At 44.1% G+C, this 20881-nt stretch overlaps 1 protein-coding gene across 3 annotated transcripts in view; it reads left to right on the forward strand.

Annotated features, from left to right (window-relative positions):
- LOC114692127 (androgen dependent TFPI regulating protein) overlaps positions 1-2793 on the forward strand; it is a 91449-nt gene extending 88656 nt beyond the window's left edge. For all 3 annotated transcript variants that reach the window (XM_037205775.1, XM_037205777.1, XM_037205776.1), the window contains one exon: positions 2596-2793. In XM_037205775.1, coding sequence (XP_037061670.1) covers positions 2596-2630 — 35 coding nt within the window. In that variant the 3' untranslated portion in view covers positions 2631-2793. The remainder of the gene's footprint in view (positions 1-2595) is intronic.
- The last annotated feature ends 18088 nt before the right edge of the window (positions 2794-20881 follow it).

The following is a 20881-nucleotide window of genomic DNA, read 5'->3' on the forward strand; positions in this document are numbered from 1 at the left end:
AAAGCCAAGGCAACTACCAGTCCTATGAGAATTTCTCCTTAACTCTGACAACCTAAAAATCTCCCACTATGCTCTGCCTCTCAAAAGTTCCATAAGCTCCCAACAGGACCGCCCTGAGCCAAGATTAATCACAGTGGAGACTTGGAGTTAACTCAAATCACACCCATGCCAGTGCAGTGGGTAGGTAGACATTTCCTAACATCCCACCTGGATCCTTAAGTTTGGATGGAGGAGACTCTGATGTAGAAGAAGGAGGTACCCTCCTCTTCAAACAGCCCCTAAACCATCATTTCTGTTTTACTCTGAGTCTTGGTACTCTGCACTGGCCCTGAGGAGAGAGGTTATGGTTACAGTCGTATGTAAGAGGTGAGGCTTGGAAAGCACATGGGTAGAGAGAATGTTAGAAGTCCTGTGAGTAAGTGCAGAGCAAACATATTTGAGAAATGTATATTGATCAAGCCTTTGACTGTGAAGGAAGCAGCTTGCTATTTAGTTGACAGATGATACTTACTGGACTCAAGCACACTGCAGTAAAGAGGAGGAGCTGTGATTGAACTTAAAGCATAGAGAAGACTTACCGGGCAGGCGTGGTGGTGTACACCTTTAATCCCAGCAGTGGGGCATAAAGAGGCAGTTGTCTGTAAATTCAAGGCCAGCTGGATCTATAGGGTATGTTCCAGGTCAGTCAAGGCTACATCATGAGACCCTATCTCAGAAAGAGAGAAAGAAAGAGGGGAAGAAAAAGACAGAGAGAACACGAACAAACCTGAGAAGACTTACTGGAGTTGGTGTGACTCACATAAAAATGGAAAAAGAATGGAATGAATGAATGTAATATGGAGCCTGTAGGGCTCAGTAGATACTTAGGCTTTGCTGAAGTGATTGCAACAATCTGAACCGATGAGAAGGATGAATGCAAGGGTGGTCATAAGGATCTTGGGATCAGGAGATAGTATTTTTTAAGGAAATCAAGGTGACTGAAAGGCCACAAGCAGGACTTCAAGATACCAGTCACCTCCCTAGAGAGATGGCTCAGTGGTTAAGAACAACAACTGATCTTCCAGAGGATCCAGGTTCAATTCCCAGCATCCACATGGTGACTCACAACTGTCTGTCACTCCAGCCACTGGAAATCCAGCACACTGTTCTGGCTTCTGAGTTCACTGTATACACATGGTACACAGATATGCATTCAGGCAAACACATAAAATGAGAATAAATAAAATCTTTAAAAAAAGGCCCAAAAAACTAAAACAGTCACTGTAGCCTCTGAATACGCTGAATACTAAGGCAAGTGGAAGATTTGTAATAGATACTGGTTTTCGTGGCTTTGTTTGATTTTACTTTTAGCAGTGCTGGAACTGGACTTGCACACCCTACCTAGGAACTATATTCCCAGCCACAATGTGTATTTCTTAAAAATAGAAGTGTTGGATGTGGCAGTCTGAAGGATGAATACAGCCCGGCATTTTGTATGTGTTTGTTTGCTTTGGAATTAGCATATAATACATTGTTTCATTGTGGCATTTTCATACATTTATTTTTGTTGATCCTTCTCCCCATTTCTTCCCCACCTGTCTGTCACCCACCCCAGCATCCCACTTTCTACTCTCATGTCCCAGGTGTTCTGTTACCCTCTTCCCTTTTTTTTTTTTTTTTTTTTTTTTTGAGACAGGGTTTCTCTGTGTAGTTTTGCGCCTTTCCTGGATCTCGCTCTGTAGATCAGGCTGTCCTGGAACTCACAGAGATCCACCTGCCTCTGCCTCCCAAGCGCTGGGATTAAAGGCGTGCGCCACCACCGCCACCCAGCTCCTCTTTCCTTTCTTAAACCTCCCCTCAACCCCTTTTCTGATTTCCAGACCTATACCTTCATTCAAACAACCCACTTATGCGCACGTATATAAAAATTAGAAGCTTGGATCTACATATGCAAACTTGTGTTTGTCTTTCTGAGTATGGATCACTCAATAGAATAATTTCCTGGCAAATCTCATTTATTATATTTTTGACGGCTGAATAGTCCATTGTTATATGTGTGTTACAATTTTGTTATCTAGTCCTCTGTTGGTGAATATCTAAGTGCTCCCATTTTCTAGCTTTTTGATTAGCACAGCAATCAACCTGGATGAACTAGCACTTCTATGGTAGAATACGGCGTTTTTGGATATGCCCAGAAATGGTGTAGCTGTGCCATATGGTAGTTCTATTAGAACTGTTTTGTTGTTGTTGAAGAACCTCCATACTGATTTTCCAGTGGTGACACCAGTTCACACTTCTGTTAGAAATGAACAGTGCTCCTCTTTCCACATGTCCTTACCCAAAGCACTGGCAATTGGAGGCTGATTGGAGGATGCTGTGCAGACCAATAGACCAATAGCATCACTGAATACCTGGCTAACCACACACTGAGCTCCAAAGCAGAAGACTAGGTTGCTTCTTGTCCTTGTAGCAATAGTGGCAGTTTTTCAGAGTTCATCTCTCCTTGAGAAAAAATGTTTTTGACTTCCCACTGCCCCATCAGAGTGACTGTTTACCCACTCCCAGAATACCCATCAGGGAACCCTGTCTGAGGTATCTCTGTGTCTGTTTGTGCAGGTGCCACAGTGAAGCCATGGATGAAGAAGAAATGACTGCACACTATTTTCCAAGAGCCATGGAAGAAGAAACCTAAGAACTGGTCATCTTTCTATTATTCTCATTATCATTATTTCTTTTGAGATCAGTGGTAGAATAGCATGGGGAGATAGAAAGGACAGAGAATGATGCATACATTTAATAAAGGGTATGAAGGGAGCTTTGCTTGAGATCTCTTGGTTTTCTAAAAAGCTGATAGACAATTCCTGGTGTATCAGAATCTATTGTTGTTATCTGACCTCCATGGAGGATTGGTTCTGACAAAAAAGGTCGAAGAAGTATGTGTAAACTTGCTGGTGGCCTATATAGAGAAGGGGTGTGGAAAGAGGAACTTGGAGTCATCCAATCATTTTACCTTTGGGGGGGATGGTGAGAACCCAGATGACAATTTACATCCATAAAAATCATTGTCATGCTGGAATAGCAGTGTACACGGGTATTTCTAGCATGCTGGACGCTAAATCAGAAAGATCATGAATTCAAGGCTGTCCTGGGCGGCTGAGTAAGACCCTGTAGTGGTTTGAAAGAAAATGGCCCCCAAAGGGAGTGGTACTAGTAGGAGATGTGGCTTTGTTGGAGTAGATGTGGTCTTGTTAGAGGAATGTGTCACTGTGGACACGGGCTTTGAGGTCCCATATATGCTCAGGCCATGCCCAGTGAGACAGATTACTTCCTGTTGACTGCCTATCAAGATGAAGGGTTCTCAACTCCAGCACTGTGTCTGCCTACATGTGACCATGTTACACCATGATAATGGACTAAACCTCTGAAAATGTAAGCCACCCCAAATAAATGTTTTTCCTTTATAAGACTTGCCATGGTCATGGTGTCTCTTCACAGCAATAGAAATCCTAACTAAGACAGACCCTGTCTGTAAAAGACCAAAAAGAGAAGAAAAAAAAAGAAAGAAAGAAAGAAAAATTGCTATCACAATGAAGACAATGGTTTCTACTCCTAGATCTCTCAATACCCAGTGCTGGGCCATTTTTCAATAATCCAAACTTCTCTAAAAACTAAGTATTTTAAAAATGAATTGTTTTCAGTGATTTTTGACCTATTTTCCCCTGATTTAGAATTATAATTGTAAGGACATAAAAGCTACTAAAAGTGTCTGTCTGCCTAGTATGATATATAGAGTATGGAGCAGTGAGTATAATCTCTAACAAGTGAGGAGAAGTCCACCCCCTTTCAGAGCACACATTTGTGGCAGGAATTAACATGGAACATAAGGAGCTATCAAATGACTCTTCCATCTGGATACGGATTTGAATGGAGGCATAGGTGAAATCAATGTGTGGCGCATATGCAAAGAAGGATCTAGCTGAGAAGAAGGGTGAATGCAAGTGACCGCATCCGTACAAACTATGGGCTGGTCAGGTGACGCAGGTGACTCAGGAACCCTTTAATTTTCCTGCTTGGTTTTAGGTCCATTTCCTCATTGCTGTGTACTTGTACATAAAACTGGGTCTTGTAAAAAAGAATTCCTTTTAAGAGTGTATCATGCAGCTGGGCGGTGGTGGCACACGCCTTTAATCCCAGCACTCGGGAGGCAGAGGCAGGCGGATCTCTGTGAGTTCGAGGCCAGCCTGGGCTACCAAGTGAGTTCCAGGAAAGGCGCAAAGCTACACAAAGAAACCTTGTCTCGGAAAAAAAAAAAAGTGTATCATGCATTTTACCCATATTCACCTCCCAAGAACCTTCCTTTTCTTCCCCTTGCCCAACCCCTGCTCCTTTCTCCAGCTTCCCTTCTGATCTCATCTCCTCCCCCTACACACACACACACACACACACACACACACACACACAAACACACACACACACACACACACACACACACACACACACGCATAGTTCCATGTATTTATATATAATTTAAGATCCACATATGAGAAAAAAAACATATTTGTCTTTCTGCGTTTGGCTTATTTCCTTAATTAGATGCTCTCCAGGTACATCCACTTCCCAGCAAAGGACATAATTTCATTCTTCATCAGCGAATTAAACTGTAGTCATATAAAGATACGCATGTTTCTTGTGTTTCTGTGTTAGGGTTTGCACATGTGGGATTAAGGCCCTTAGTTGGACTTGGGTTTAATCACCCACATTCTTGTTGTACTCCAGCAGGACCAGGTTCTGCTTATACTGCAGAGCCAATCTTCCCTACTGCTGGGAGTTAGGCCGTCAGCCCTGTGCTCAGGCATCAGATTCTATCTCCAGCTATGTTTGTTGGGTTCTGTCAACTTTTTTTTTTTTTTTTTGGACACAAACCTGTACATATCTGGGAAGAGCGAAGAGGGAATCTTACCTGAGAAAATAGTTCCATAAGATTGGCCTGTAGGCTACTTTATAGGGTATTTTCTTAACTGGGGATTGATGTGGATGGTAGAACCCATGGCAGGTTGTCCTGGGCTATCTAAGAAAGCAGGCTGGGAAAACCATGGAGAAAGAACCAGTAAACAGCATGGTCCCATGGCCTTTGCTTGAGTTCCTTCCTCCAGCTTCCTGCCCTGCCCTGACTTCCCTCAGTAATGGACTGTTACCTAGAAGTGTAAGCAAAACAAACCCTTCCTCCCCAAGTTGCTTTTGGTCATGGTGTTTTATCACAGCAATAAAACCCCAACTAAGACACCAGTAGAAAGCTTTCGGATTTGAAAGAACCACAACTGATAGACAGGCTCATATGAAAATATAGCAATAATCAAGAAAATGTGTCAAGTCTGTCTCTGAAATCCCTCAGGAGGCCAGGGAGTGGGTGCTAAGCCTACCTCTGTGTTGTCTCTTGTGGGTGTGAGGGTGCTGTACTAGCCCTTATGTGAATGGGCCGAGGGTGCAGGCTCGTCTCTATGCAGGCCACTCCAGACTATGGCTAAGAAAAAATTCCTGCCTCACGAAATCCTCTGTATAGGTACCCTGAAGGCCAGGTCACAGGAGATCTGTGACCCTTGCTCTGGGTTTCCCAGGGTCAGCCGCGTGGGAAGGGACCTTTGCCTCTAAAGCTGCCTAGTAACCCTTTTTGAAAGGGCTTTTTGCCTCAGCTCCTGTTTGGTATCGAGAAAGGAGAAAGGGTTTTATCAGCAACTGTCCTCCCCCTGCTGGAGTAGCTACGACATGTCCCCCATGGATTTAAATTACCTACTGTGGACAGTGTGGTGCGATTCTCTCTTTTCAATTTTTAAAATGATGTATATATACGGGGTGTGAGTGTGTGAGTGTGTGTGTGTGTGTGTGTGTGTGTAAGTGAAGTGACATGCCAGCAGAGGGAGGCCTGAAGAGGATATGAACTCCCCTGCAGGTGGAGTTCCAGGTGCTTATGCGCCATCTAACTTGGGGACTGTAAACTGAACCAGAGTCCTCTTGGAGGAAGGAGTACGTGCTCTTAACCACTGAGCCCTCTCCTTGATGTCCCTTTTGTTTTAAGCCATGATTACCACCCTGTGTGTTACCCTCACAGTGGAGGACCCTCCTGAACAGATGCGGGATTCTCTCCTTCCGTTCTCTTCCCAAAGCTTTCTTTCTTTCCTCATTACTGAAGCTCATGGGAGTTTTTCCTGCCAGCACCCATCTCATCCCATGATTGCTCTCACCATTACGTCCCATGTAACTGCTGAAGTTTCTAGCTGTGAGTATGATCTTCCACAGTCCTACTAGGGTCACTTTCTGAGAACACAGTGGCAAGCGTCTGGTGATGGGAAAGCATGATTGAGTCCTCTCAGTGTGGGTTGGGATATGGGCGCCACGGTGGAGTGGGCACCATGATAGTAGAGCGGGCACCACAGTAGAGTGCCCACTTGGCTTCCTGACCTAACGTTATACAGGGAGGGGCTGGGTAAAAGTAGACACCAGAAAAAATCCTGAAAGAATTGCAGATGGATAGAAGAGTGAAACAGTCTGAGATTTGGGGCACACATCCCAAGGAAAAACTATCAGACTAGAGCAAGTACCAAGAATCCTGTTTTGTTTTTTTCTCCTAGCTACGGCGGGCTATGAGCCTCCAGATTTTCCCCCCTTGAACCAGGAGCTCCGCCTCCTGCTCACACCTGCTGCTACTCTTAACTGCCTGGAGCACCTGGTCTCAGTGGAGGCCCAGGAACAGTTGTCAGGCTGGAAACTCCCTGAATGTGAAGCTCACAGGGGATGGCCCCAGTTTTCCACACCCTGAAGATGGCCCGGGCTACATTCTTCTCACAGGCATACTAACTCCTGTTCCAGATGAGACCGTTTCTATTTGCGGCTTTACTGTCCTGACACCAAATTAAACCTTGATGTCCGCGTGGCTGGCCACCGTGCAGTTCTGTTCTGACACCAGAAATACCTCAACCCGGTGTCCCACTGGGCACATGCATAAGGAGCAGACAGGTGTTTCTTGGGGCTGCTGTAGTTAAATTACAAGCAACAAGACACAAAATAAATGCTGATTAAACATTCATGAAAAGACATACAGCATTTGCTGCCTGCATAAGGCTGTGTTAGGGGCCTTAGTGGTAAGAATATGATAATAACAGGAGCCAAATGATGATGCCAGCAGTCATACTTGAGTAGTGTAATTCCTAATCACTCCCATTTCAGCCTCACAGTACTACGTATTTGGAAAATGTGTTGGGTCGCCATTTTACAATGAGTTAGATTGACCTTCTGATAGTGGTGTGCTGGTAAATGTTTAGTGACCACCAACAAATTAAGCTCCTAATTCATGATGCTGGCTCCTTTCCATGGTGTAAACACTCTCCCCTCAACACCACCACCCCCGTGATCATTTTTTAAGCTATCAAGATGCTACTAGAGTTGGCAAGAGCTGTGCCCAACCCTTTGGTCCCAGAGAGCCTGTTGCCAGCAGACTTCTGGATCCAGAGGGGGTTGAGTGGGACAGGATGGGTAGATGACAGGTCCACATTCACACAGATGATTGATTCCCCAGCCCACTTCCTTTCCTTTTGTATTGCGGAGCAAAATAGCAATGCTAGTACCAAACTAATCCCACCTTCCAACGACATAGTGGTCAAGTGCCGGAGACCCTTTCTCAGGCTGGGGAAGAAGCGATGCCTCTCATCCCCAACCCCTCGCCTGATTGGCCCATCCCCAAGCTCTGTTCCCAGGTTGCTCTCACAAGTGAAACCAGGTTTGAGTAAACACTTCCCTGGCAGTCGAAAACACCATATTCACCTCTTCTTCCAACCAAAGGGTCATACGTTCCACGAGCTATTTTAAGTAACTCTGCACCTACTCGCCTGAAGTATTTGTCATAACAGGAAGCCAGTTTCATATACAGTAATCCTCAGACACGTTGAGGTGCATGTGGGGAGCGTGAGTGGGCTGAGGGAGACACAGGGATGAGGTTGCCTGCCCAAGCCCCAAGCCCTGAGACCTGTGTTTTGGTCCCATTCCAGGATCCCTCAGCCTCCTTCCCAGGCCCAGAGACTCAGAAACCCAATTTATCCCATAGTCAGGCAGCCTTGTTTTCCTCCCTCACGTCGTTACTGGTGCCTTTTTTTTTTTTTAATAAAGGATTTTGAGTAGGCAGCTAAGCCAGTCAGCTGTTTATTTATAGCTGCAGATTTTCAATGCTGTATAAATTAGAAATCATTGCTGAATGAGGCCTGCGCCCACTCACACACGCAGGGCCCCTAGCTGTGAGTCCTTTCACACAGTTTGCCTGTACAGTCTAAAATGGGAGAAAATGACACGCTCCGAGTCAAATGACGGAGTCACAGCTAAACGGCAACGCAGAAAACCAGCAATTATTTCTCCTCGGCACAATATGGGAGGTACGACAGGTGCAATTATCCAATATTATTTAACAGCACCGGGTTGTGGTGTACGGAGAAAATAAAGGTTTCCGTGTCTTGGAGAGGGAAAAAGAGAGAGAGAAAGAACCTGCCTTGCAGCTCCTGTTTCTGTGGATTAAGCTGTGTTATGTAAATTGAAGCTGGCCAGGATTCTAAAACAGGGAAGGGAGAGCCACCTGGCTTTGGGGCCTCCCTCAGGCCCCTGAGGCCTGCAAGCAGCTGTGTTACTAGGGATTTCTGAGGAAAGACTCCAGACCCGGGGTGAGAAGTGAACACGCACCCCCTGAAGACTGTGGGAAGACTGGGTTTGCTCCTGTCCCTTTAGGGAGCCTCGTCCTGCATTTGACTCCCTGTGATGAAGTCCAAGAGAGCTCACAGGGGCCGCTTTGGTTTGGCTTCCACGTGAAAGGTCCCCATAAACTCAAGCATTTGAACACTTGGCCCCAGCTGCTGGTTCTGTTTTGGAAGGCTGTGAAACCTGTACATGGGGGCTTACTGGAGGAAGTGAGTCATTAGGGGCAGACTTTGGGGTTTGATGGCCTGGTCCCACTTCCTTTTGGAAATCAGTTTCTTGACTGCAGATGCACCATCACACTCTCTGGTCATGGCCACTTCCCCGCCATGATGAACCATATACCTTCTTATACTATGAGACAAAATAAACCTTCCTCCCTAAAGTTGAATTTTGGCCTGGTGTTTGGTCACAACCAACTTCTCCTCTTCAGTCTCCAGTTGTCTCTTTCCAGACCTTCACTTTAGCCAGTCTATCTGGAGCCACCATTGATCTCTCCGAGGGCCACTCCCAAGCTCTCTCCTGAAGTCTCTTTTGATTAACCCTCCAGGGATTCTGGTCCTCTGAATGCCCATAGTCCCAATCAGTAGTGTTCTATAGCTCTCTGCATGTGTCCACTCAGGTTTCCACAACAGGAGAAGGTACTGAGAACAATATACTTCAGGCCCTGACAAGAATTGAGTCTAAATTCTGACTCCATGATCACAGTCTGTATTACAGCCAAGGGAAATAGTTTGCTTTTCTGAGCCTTTATTCCTTGTCTGTGCAGATAAGATTGTAATGCCTTCCAAGATCAGATAAAATAGGATTATAAATACCTTGCATACACCTTTAATTCCAACTCTGGAGTTATAAATAGGTAGATCTCTGTGAGTTCAAGTTTAGCCTGGTCTACATAGGGAGTTCCAGGCCAGCTGTGGCTGGTTAGTGAGACTCTCTTCTCAAAAATTACACACACACACACACACACACACACATACACACCCCTAATACTGTGATTAGTAAGCTTTTAATGGTGGGTTCAAGTGTCTGATCTCCAAGATTCCATCCTGCCCTACTAAATGCAAATGCCTGAGGCAAAGGGTCATGTCTACCTCTGTCCCCAACAAAGCCTAGTTGTGTACCAGTACAAAACATGGAACATAGATTGAGGGCTATATAGTGTCTTCATCTCATTGTCTTCTCTACCCAACTCTTCCCCCAAAGCTGAGACCACTCCCTGACATTACAAACCATTCTCCTATGTAAGATACTCTTCACCAGTGACCTTCCAGGATTCATTGCAAATCAATGGTCAAATTTTAATTTCTTGTGACCTGGTTACAAGTGAGGGCCATGGACAGCACAAGTCTGGAATCATAGCCCAGGGGACAAGGAAACAGGAAGATCCCAGAGCACACTGGCCAGCCTAGCTAGCCAAATCCATAAGCGCCAGGTTCAGTGAGAGACTGTCTCAAAAGAAGAGTGACTGAGGGAGACCCTTCACATCAACCTCTGACCTCCATACACATGCACACAGATAATGTAAATACACACAAGCACTCCACACACATGTACACAGATACACATAAATGCAAACAAGCTCATTTCATTTTAGGTGGCTGTTTGCTTCTTCCTAAAAGATGTGCTATTGTTAAGACCTTATCTAGTGTGATTCAATTACATCATTTCCGGCATGATCTCATCAACCAGCCTTATGGTCTGATTCTACAGGAGTTGAGGATAAAAGGCCTCTGTTCTTACTGTCAGACCATATGTCTTGCGAATGTTGGAGAGGAAGATAAGGACCTTTACCAAGGATAAAGACTTCCATTCTCTGCGGAGAAACAATTTGAGTTTGTAACTGTGTCCTATTGATTTAAAACTATGCATGTTTAATTGTTAGATGGTTTACAAGTGAGTTTTAGCATGGGAGAGCCAAGCTTTAGAGAATGAAAATGGCCATTTGTGAGTGGAGGGAAAGAAGGAGGGAAAGAATAAGCTGCAGATTCCAAGGGCAACCCTCACCTAAGTTATAACTTTCCACCATAGAAACTTTCCACCATAGAAATATGGTGGGGAATGTGAACCCCCCCCCCTAAAAGAGCTGAGTGATATTTATAGTACCCCAAATGGAGCTGGCCAGCAACTTTGGCCACTGGGTCAACAGAATGGTGCATGCCCTTAGAAGTGTAGCTGGACAAGACAAAGCTGTCTTAGGCTGTTGGAGTCTCCAGTCTTGATGCTCTTGCTTAGACTACAGGAATTTAAACTTGTGTCATGCCTGGAGAGAGAATCGGTATTGGGCTATCACCACTTGTAGGGAGGAGAGACAAACAAAATAAAGCTGGATTTCACTGGCTCCTGTGGATGCCGAGGCAGCCCTGGACTTTCCTAAGGTCCTTCTTCCCAAATATCCACCCTATTGACCAGTCAGAGATGCTCACATGCTTGAAGGGTGGACACTGTGTGCTTCTTGTGGGGAAGGGCAGCAAGATATCATCTTTATCATTGCACCCCCTTCAAAGCATGGAGTCTCATGTATGGCACACATTAAATACATGTCTCATACCCAGTCAGATTTAAGCAGCATGCTTAATGACTTGTGGAGGATTTAAAATTCACTTCCGAGTCATCTGGCTCGCATGCTTCAGTGGTCTTCTTTCCACCAGTATCCTTCAATCTCTCCTGACAGATACTCTCAAAAATGATTTTTTCATCAGGTCTCAGAAGAAATACACATGCAACAAAAGTGTATATACCTGTGAATAACTGAAATAAATCTTTCACAAAATCATATTCACTTTAAAATATAGGTGAGATCCCTGTATTTTCCATCAGTCTTTTATCTTCTGTTATTTAAACTCTAATTGTTACTGACTCTCCAAATTAGTGTTACAGAAATAATATATTTTGTAATAAAATAATAATAGTAATGATAGGGTTCAACTTAGTTTGGTGTGTTGAACCACATGGCACTCTACTTCTCTCTCATCTACTCATCCATTCATTCAACAAATAATTATAAAGTGCCCAGTCTATGTATGGCCATGGCTCTCTGCATGTCATGGTTGTTTAGGGACTTGGTGTCCTCTCTCTAGGCTATTTGCTTTAGGGTTGAAGGTTCTCATCATTTCCTCCAGTGGCCTCTTAGGAAATGCAGAGCACAGCTTGGGTTTCCCCACACACACTAGCAGCTACTCCACCCCTCCAGCACCCCCCAGATGTTGACAGACTCTCCATGACTGCTCCCACACAAGAGCCTCCAGACTGTCCACTGAAGCCTTGGCTTGGCCTGAGCAGACAGATTTGGTTACACTTCAGGGAGTTGTTCACATTTAGCACTAAATTTTGTTAAGAATTGAATGATGAAATTACATGATGTTGAGTTAGGAAAACAAACTGCCTGGGGTTTTACCTGATTGGAAATCTGCTATGTGAGTCTAAGGGAAAGAAAAACAACAACCGAGGCATGCTTTGGCAGTGAAAACTTTTAAGTATACCTAAAAGGCAATTATGCTGTCATTTTTATGTATAGCATTAACTGAACTTTGGCAATTTACAAAATCACTTGGTTAAATCAAATTCTCTTTGTTAAATAATGGATTACATAAATGTTTGCCTCTGCTTTCTACCACTGTGACCTTTGACTGTCCCTATACATCATCAAACTAGAAAAGAAAAGCCCAAGAGAACCATGGGCCACCAAGACTGTCATGGTTTTCCCCACTCAGAAGTATGCATTTCTGTGTAATCATCAAATCAAAATAAAGGAAAGAGCCATGACAAACTAGTAGATGGACTGTTCATTCCCAGTTCCCAGTTCCCAAATAACCAACACAGATACTTAACATTAATTATAAATGCTTGGCTAATAGCTCAGGCTTTTCAATTAGTTCATATTTTTACCTACACTTTGCCATGTAGCTTTGTACCTTTTCTCAGCATGGCATGTCCATCTTGCTTCTCTCTGTGTCTGCTTTGCTAACTCTGACCTTCTTCCTGTTGTATGATATTTTGTTTGTGTTCTGACAAAGCTTGCCTGCAGATCAGAGGGCAGATCCAGCTACTAGTTTAATACAGAGGCCAGGCAGTGGTGGCACATATTTTTAATCCCAACACCTGGGTGGCTCACACCTTTGATCTCAGTACTTGGAATCTCATGCTTTGATCCTAGCACATGGGAGGCACACGTCTTTAATTCCAGCACTAAGGAGGTAGAGACAGGAATGTAAGGTGGGTGGAAACAGGATCTCTGTCCATTCAGTCTGAGGATTTATAGAGACAGGGTCACCCCCTTTTTGGTATGAGACTTCAGAGAGGTAAGAACTCTCAAGTGACTGGCTGCTCTGCTTCTCTGATCTTTTAGTTTTCACCCTAATATCTGACTCTGTGTTTATTGTTAAGACTAATTAGAGTTACGCTTCATCTTCCCAGTGTCCTTAGTCTGATTCTGCCACCCAATCTTATCCTGTCTAGCTATTGGCCAGCCAGCTTCATCATCAAACCAATCACAGCAACATATATTCACACAGTGTAAGAGAATATTCTACACAAAGTGGCTTTAGAATATACAGAGAACTCTCAGTCCACTGGGGAGTCACCTGGGACCTGGGCATATAAGATAAGAAATATTCATCCCAAACACAGTAGTCCCTTCTTACCCATAGGAAATGCATTCCAAGACATGCTGTAGTGGGTAGCCAGCTTTGATCTGGAAGTTCCAACACCCATTGAGGCTTCAGTAACTGTCACGCCTACAAGGCGGGGCCAAGGGAGGACCCTGAAGACCCAAGATCTGGATGCGCCACCTCTCTTGGTTCCTAGACCCTGGACGGTGGAGGTAGACCAAGCAGAGTTCTCCAGAGAACACGGCCTGACTGCACTATGTCTTCCCCAGACCCTGCAACCTACTTATCCCTTCATTTGTAAATTATGCCACTAAATAAACCTCCCTTTTAACTACGTAGAGTGACTTTAATAATTTCACCAATAACATGCAGTGAATATCTGAAACATTTGAGGTGCTACTAAACACTATGTACACTATATTTTCTCCTGTGCATACACATCTATAGTGAAGTCTAGTTAATTAGACACAGTAAGAGATCAACCAGTAATAATAAAATAGATCAATTGAAGAAACAGATTATAATAAAAAGCCATTAAAAACTTATGGGCTAGGTTTTTTCTGGAACTTTTTGCTTCATAGTTTGGGGTGGTATTTAAAGCTAAAGAAATGAAACTTTAGAAGTGAAACAATAGGTAAACAATGCACTACAATGAAAGGAATTTACATGCTCCTTAAGTTTAGCTTAATGGAAATTCCTCACATACACAAAACTTGGTACTGTAGGTGCTGACAGTAAGGAAGAGATTGAAAATGGAACTCCAGGGAGGGGCCCCCAAGAGGAAACTCTTAATTATTCATGGTCTAGTGTATTAGATGCAATTGAAGAACAAGTCTCCCTCCTTCCATGGTTGATGAGTGGACATGTGGAGGGCCTGCAGCTCTTGGATGTCAACTGACTGTCCTGCCACATTCAACACCTGTCATTTCACTGGGCCCTCACCCAATCACTCTTGAAAACTCATGAAGTCTCAGTGGCTTTGAGGGCTATCATCACATCAGCATCGAATAGTCCCAATAAATATTTAGTTAAAATGTTATCATTACTAAATCTATCACATTTGCAATATGAATTCCTTACAGTTGTAATACTTTAGATGAGCTTGTGGTGTGGAATTATCCCTTTGTACACTGTGAAGATTTGTTGCTGTGATTGGCTTAATAAACAAGCTCACTGGCTAATAGCTGAACAGAATAAGGTTAGGCAGGAGAGCCAAACTGAGGATGTGGGGAAGGAGAAGGGCAGAATCAGGAGTTGTCAGTCAGGTGCAGAGAGAACAGGAGATGAACGTGCCATGTTAATAAAGGTACCACCATGTGGCAGAGCGTGAATAAGGAATGTGGGTTAATTGAAAAATGTAAGAGCTAGTTAGTAACAAGCCTGAACTATTGACCATTTCTAATTTATATTAAGTCAATTATTTGGGAAGCAGCTGCTGGTTATTTGGGAGCAGGCAGATGGACAGAAAAGTTCGGTCTCCATTTACATGCATGGTTGTTGATTGTTTTAGTTCTTTAGGGTGACCGTAGAAAAATGCTACTAGCTGGGTGCCTTCAACCATGAAAGCCATGGAAGTGTTTTCCCTCACAGTTGTGGAGGCTAACAGTCTTATGTGTCAAGTATAGCAGCTCCGTGTGTCCTTAGACCGTTGTGAGAAAGAACCCTTCCTCCTGGGGGACCCTGGGGGACCCTGGGGGCTCTTGGTTAGTCACAGCAACACAACAATCCCTGCTCCCACTTTCCTTCCTATATGTGTCTTTTTTTTTTTTTCTTAGCTTACAGATAACCTGGACTATAGGCCCAAACCTCCCTCTCTTTTCTCATACGAAAACCCCAGTCACTGGATGGATGTAGTGCCCATGCCAAGCCCAACTTGAGTCGCTTCAGGATGGTTAGCACTCCACAGATGGGCAGGTCTTAGTTCCAACTAAGGTTCCTTTCTGATGGTCAGGGAGATTGTGAGCACTGGAGGATGTTATGCGGCTTGGTATAATCACCTCAGCAGGAGAGGAGACGTTCTAAAGTCTGTCAGATGTGCTTCTTCCTCAGCTGTCAGACTACTGAGACGATGGGCCCCGCAGAATTGGGATTTCCCCAGGAGCAGGATGGGGAAGAGGAAAAGCTGGGGCCCTAATGCTAGGCACAAGGGAAGCCTGACTTCCAGGAAGAGATTTTCTTCACCATGTTAACAATGTTCTGGATAGTAGGAATCGGAAACCACACTTAATACATTCCCCTGCCTGCTCTTCACTATTATGTCTATTGTGTTTTTTTACTGAGAGTGAGTGGAGAGGCTTTTCTTGTTAGAGCTGTGAGGCCTAGACTTGTCCCTCAAAAGTTCTGATCACATCAACAATTTGTTTTTATTTGATAAATGAGAAAATTGAGATTCAGAATCCAAAGAAACAAAATGCTAGATCTTAACTCTTCTCATTGGTCTGTCCCAGTGACAATTCAGACTATGTACTGTGTGCATTTGCTATTCATTAGCCCCATACTTCATTCACCACAGCACAGACAATCATTATTCTGGTAGCAAAAAAAAAAAAAAAGAAAGAAATCCCTGATGCTCAGTAACATTGATGGACTTTTCTCAATGAAGAATTACCCAAGGAAAAAAATGGAAGATACAGCTCTTTCCTGTATACCATATGATTTTCTTACCAAATTATGTTTCTGTCTCCTTTATGATGACTGGAAAATCTAACCCTTCCTCTGTGTCTTCAAGGTCACCACATTAGACATTTTTATTTCAAATCTTTTAAGCCAATATGTGATGGATGCCGGGTTAGAGAAAAAGGTGTCACTGGGGAAACACCCGCTTTTCTGAACGCAAGCTTGTTAAAGTACAAGCCCAATGTGAGTTAGGGCCAGTGATACAACTCGGCAAGGCACACACTTGTGTGTGTACATGTGTAAAACCTCACTACCATCAAAGAGAAAAACTGGACTAAATGGACATCGGGAACAGCCTGGAAAGGGAACCACCAAGAACTGCTGAGGGTGGCTATGGTTTGAACGTGTCCCCAAGAGTTCACGTGTGAGAAGATGAATCTCCAAATTCACATGTCAATAGCAGTCATTTGGGAGGCAACTAGGCTGGGTGAGGTCATGAAGTGGAGGCCTGTATGGTAATGCTGTAGAAGGATAAAAATGGAAGACTCCATGTCTGTGGACGCACTATTTGATATACTTGCCATATTAAGATGTAGCATAGGGCCCTCCCCAGAGTCTGACCAGGTACCAGTGCCACATTTCTAGACTTCCCAGACTCCAGAACCTTGAGCTAAATAAGGTCTTCTCCATTCTAACCCATCCAGATTGTTACTCTGTTATGACAGCTGTGTATCACAGCCTTCTATTCAGCTTTCCTTGCAGTCACTAATGAGCTTGCAAGAAGACAACTTCCCAGATTCCCATCCAGAGTCTCTGAATTTTTCTGCACTATGAATCCTGCCCTAAGTGTTTTAAACCCCTTCTAGAGCGTTCTAATACACAGTCAAGGTTGGAATTCCCCTTGATGTATGAGAATCCTGCTTTAACTGTCCATGGAAAGACAACTACCAAGTCATCAAGCCACTGCCTGTTTCCTAGCTGCCACAAGGGACCAGTGCCAAGCCAGATAAGTGGCTGGTGGCACACCTGGCTGCCTGGCCTCTTTGGGCACACAGCAGAGGTGAGTTTGAGGCAGAGTGTGGGGCCAAGCTCTGACAGTGGTTTGGAAGCCTCTATAGAGATTCCTGGTCAAGACATCTCACATCTCCCTATAGACATGAACCCATGTGCTTTCCTAGTAGTGAGTACTAGGCTGTGGGTGTCATGGTTGTGGCCCCTGTGGGAATACTTCTGGCATTCAACATCAGCACTTCCCTGGGCCTCCAGCCTGCACATTTGAGATTTGCCAGACTCCATCATCACACGAGCCTATTCCTTGAATGAAATCTGCTCAGCATGCACACAAATCTGATTGGTGCAGCTCCTCCGCAGAGCCCTGACTAACACAGTCCTGTAGCTTTGCTCCTTCCTCTCCGCCTGCCTCAAGCCAGCTTGTGCCCACACTCCCTCCCTCATCCCACTCAGTATCATTTGCCTGCAGTCCCTGTGACTCATAGGCCTATAATAATCCTCCAGCTTCTGTTTGCCAAGCTCTCCAGCTCCTGTCTTCATTCAAGAGTCTCCCCAAATCCCACACCATCCAATCAAGCGACCAACAGCCTGTCCTTCCTAGATTGAACCCAATCAGTGGAAGAGAGTTAACAAAGAGAAAGTGAATAGATGAGTGCTACTTGAAAATACATTTCTGAGACTGTTCCACATATGACCATCAGAGAATTGGGTGTTCCCAGAAGCCCTCGGGGCTGCTTGCTTCACAGGACACTTTGTCCCTGCCCACAGCCTTATGTTAGTCTTATCTTCCCAAATGGTTAACGGTTCTTGTAATATGGTCCTGCACGTGGCTTCCTGAATGGGGGCTAAAGGCCGTTGTTCTGCATGAATACCAACTGCAAAGACAAACTCCTGCAACCATCTTGCTCACAGGACTGTTTAATTGTGGGTGAGTACACTGGAAAAATCAGGGAGAAGTCCTAAGAAAGGCACATCGTCTTGACAGTGGGTCATCATCATGGTGGCTTTGCCATGGGATCCGGGTCCTAGGATAAGCTCACTGTGAGCACTTCATAACATCCAGGGCAAGGAGCACAATCGTGACTGGGGGTCCATGAACCCCACCTGTGTTTATCATCAGGCAGCTCAGTTCAGAGGCCATTAGCAGCTGAAGAAAGAAGAGCAGCTATGGCCAGAGCATTGGAGCTACTGCAAAAGGTGGCCAAGCTTCTCACTGCCGCCTGCACACTTCCCCTTCCCTCAAATACCAGGAGGAACGCTTGTAGTGAGCCATCAAAGAGGCACACTCCCAGCAGTTAGGGCCATGCTGCAGAGCGTGTGGCCTTGGGGCTCCTCCAAGGGGCTGCTATCCCGAACATCCTGTACGGCTTGAGGAAAGCGTGATGTCCAAAAAGAATGAAAGCCGGAATTGTCAATTTCACTTTATGCAGGCTCCGAGGAACGTCAAGGTGAAAGAATGTAGACTCTCTAGGCACTCACAATCCAATTAGTGCCATCTCTACAGCGTTTACAGTCATGGCTGACTCAGCCTTGCAGGGTTTGGTTTCTTCTTATGCAAATTGGGAGCATGATGCCTGCTTTCTGCTGGTTACTGCAAGGACAGATAACAGCAATAACCCACTCTCAGGACTGACGCAATAACATTCAATTCCTTCTCTGTTCCCCTGATCCAAAGGCTCCATCAACCCAATGAGGAATATACATACATACATATATATATATTATATGTTATAATTATATATTATATATAATGGTTATAATTATGTATTATATATAATGGTTATAATTTGCAAGTCTGGTGTTTTAAATTCTGGCACACAAAGGAGCAATGTTGATGCCAGAAGTAAGATGATGTAGGTAACTCACTTGGTATCCAGCACACATTCACCACATCAGTAACAGGGCCCCAAATCACACCACATCATATACTGAAATAGAATAGAAAGAAGGAAAGATGAAGACGACAAACCCTATGAATGCCATGAACTCTGGCAATCTTAGGTTTTAGTGGGTTTTCATGGAGCACTAAATTTCCGGTAATTAACCCAGCTTCAATAGACTCACCTAAAGGGAAACAGCTCATTGCCACATCCTCTCTCTTCCCACCTACCATATGGACAATGTTTCCAGGCAGCTCCTGCTTCGCACTGCACCAGAAATAAATTCAAACAGCAATTAACAACAGACAAGGAAGAGCCTCCCCCCCCTCAACATTGGGAGATGGAGTATTTAGAACACATTTGTTCAGCTTCAATCTCTCATCTTATACCAAGACGGCTTGGCAAGATTTCTTTACAATGGTTGCATAAATTTAACAGTGAGGAGAGAAGTCACCCCCCACCACCTTCGTGTGTGTGTGTGTGTGTGTGTGTGTGTGTGTGTGTGTGTGTGTGTGTGGTGTCCCCTCTTCTGGGCTTCAGTTGTATTTGTCTCTTCATTTGAGTCTAAGCCGACCACTAAATGAGAAGATGAGAGCCCTCTGGTGGCTGAATTAACTCTTCATTTCTTAGCGACATTGAAACGTTATCTTGAGACGTGAAATTCCTACGCCTTGCTTTGATTAGCAAATTTCTACTTTGTAAACAGGCAGTGCGGTGTCACACCTTCAATTTCTTTGATGTCCATCCTCTGCGTTTAGGCAAATAGTCAAGGCACTTTCTGAAAAACACCACTTTAGTAATTACATTCCCTGATGTTTATTTAACAATATTGACTGGGTATCTATAAAAAGTCTGATACTACACTAGGTATAAGAAAAAAAATAGGAGGAAATTTAAGTAACCTCTGGCCATGAGAAGCTTGTGTTATAGGATAGAAAGAAAGGCCTTTAAAGATGTGTTTTCCCTATAAAATGGACCTATTTTATCAGAGGAAATGTTCTTATCAGAGGTATGCCTCCAGGCTCCCTGCCTCCCATGGGTCTCCTGCTTTCCAATCTAATTATGGACAATTTACAACCAACTCTCCTTAAATTCCTGTTGACATAAGCTTAATTAATTCAGGGCACCATCATTTCAGATCCTTCCAATATATACTTGAAACTTTTGGCTTTTGACATTAGTTTTGAGTATCTGCAACAGACTGTTTCCCAGAGGTTCCTGTGTTAAAAGTGTGGTCCTTTGTCTAATGATACTGAGATGTAATGGGCCTGTAAAAATGTGGGGCCTGATGGGAAGTGAAGCCATTGGGATAAGATGTGCAAAAATGGATGGGTGTCCTTCTGTAGAGACTGGATTAGTTCTCTTGGGAACTAGCCGAGCTCCTGTGTGAGGTGCTCAGCCTCCCTCTGGTCTTGCTTGCAGACATGCCTCTTCTTGGCACAGGCTTGCTTGCTGATTCACTCTTCTTCTACATTGTAACCCAGCAAATAGCCTGGCCAGAAGCTGAGCAGACCCCGACACCATGCTCCTGGACCCCCAAAACTGTGAGCCCAAATGAAAGTCTTTTATTCAGGAATCACCCAGCTCATTTGCGATAGCAACCTAACAGACTCAGTGGCAATACTGTACCACTGTACCACTGTACATCCAGGCACATTCTGTAGAACTCAGGATGTGTAATATTGTCCACCCAGTTCTCTTCTTCTAGGCAACTAGAAGTCCACATTGCTTGATTGTATCTATGGAGATAAGAGTAGGCTCTTAAAAAAATAATAACATGTTGTCTGATTGCTCTTACTTTTATCTTTCGGTGAACATTGATGAAAATTCTAATTCGATGTAAAGCAGGCACTTGGTCCTTCTTAAAGAAATACATAGAAGTCTATTATATACTATCATAATTTATTTAATCAGTTCCTTGTTGATGGAAATTCAGATAATCTTCCATCGTTTACTATTACAAGGCACTGCAGTGAATATCTTCACACAGACATCATTTCATACACATGCCAGAATATACTTAGAATAATTCCTAGAAGTGGGATTACTGGATCA

This window comes from Peromyscus leucopus, chromosome 5 (genome assembly GCF_004664715.2).
Source record: "Peromyscus leucopus breed LL Stock chromosome 5, UCI_PerLeu_2.1, whole genome shotgun sequence".
Lineage (NCBI taxonomy): Eukaryota > Metazoa > Chordata > Mammalia > Rodentia > Cricetidae > Peromyscus > Peromyscus leucopus.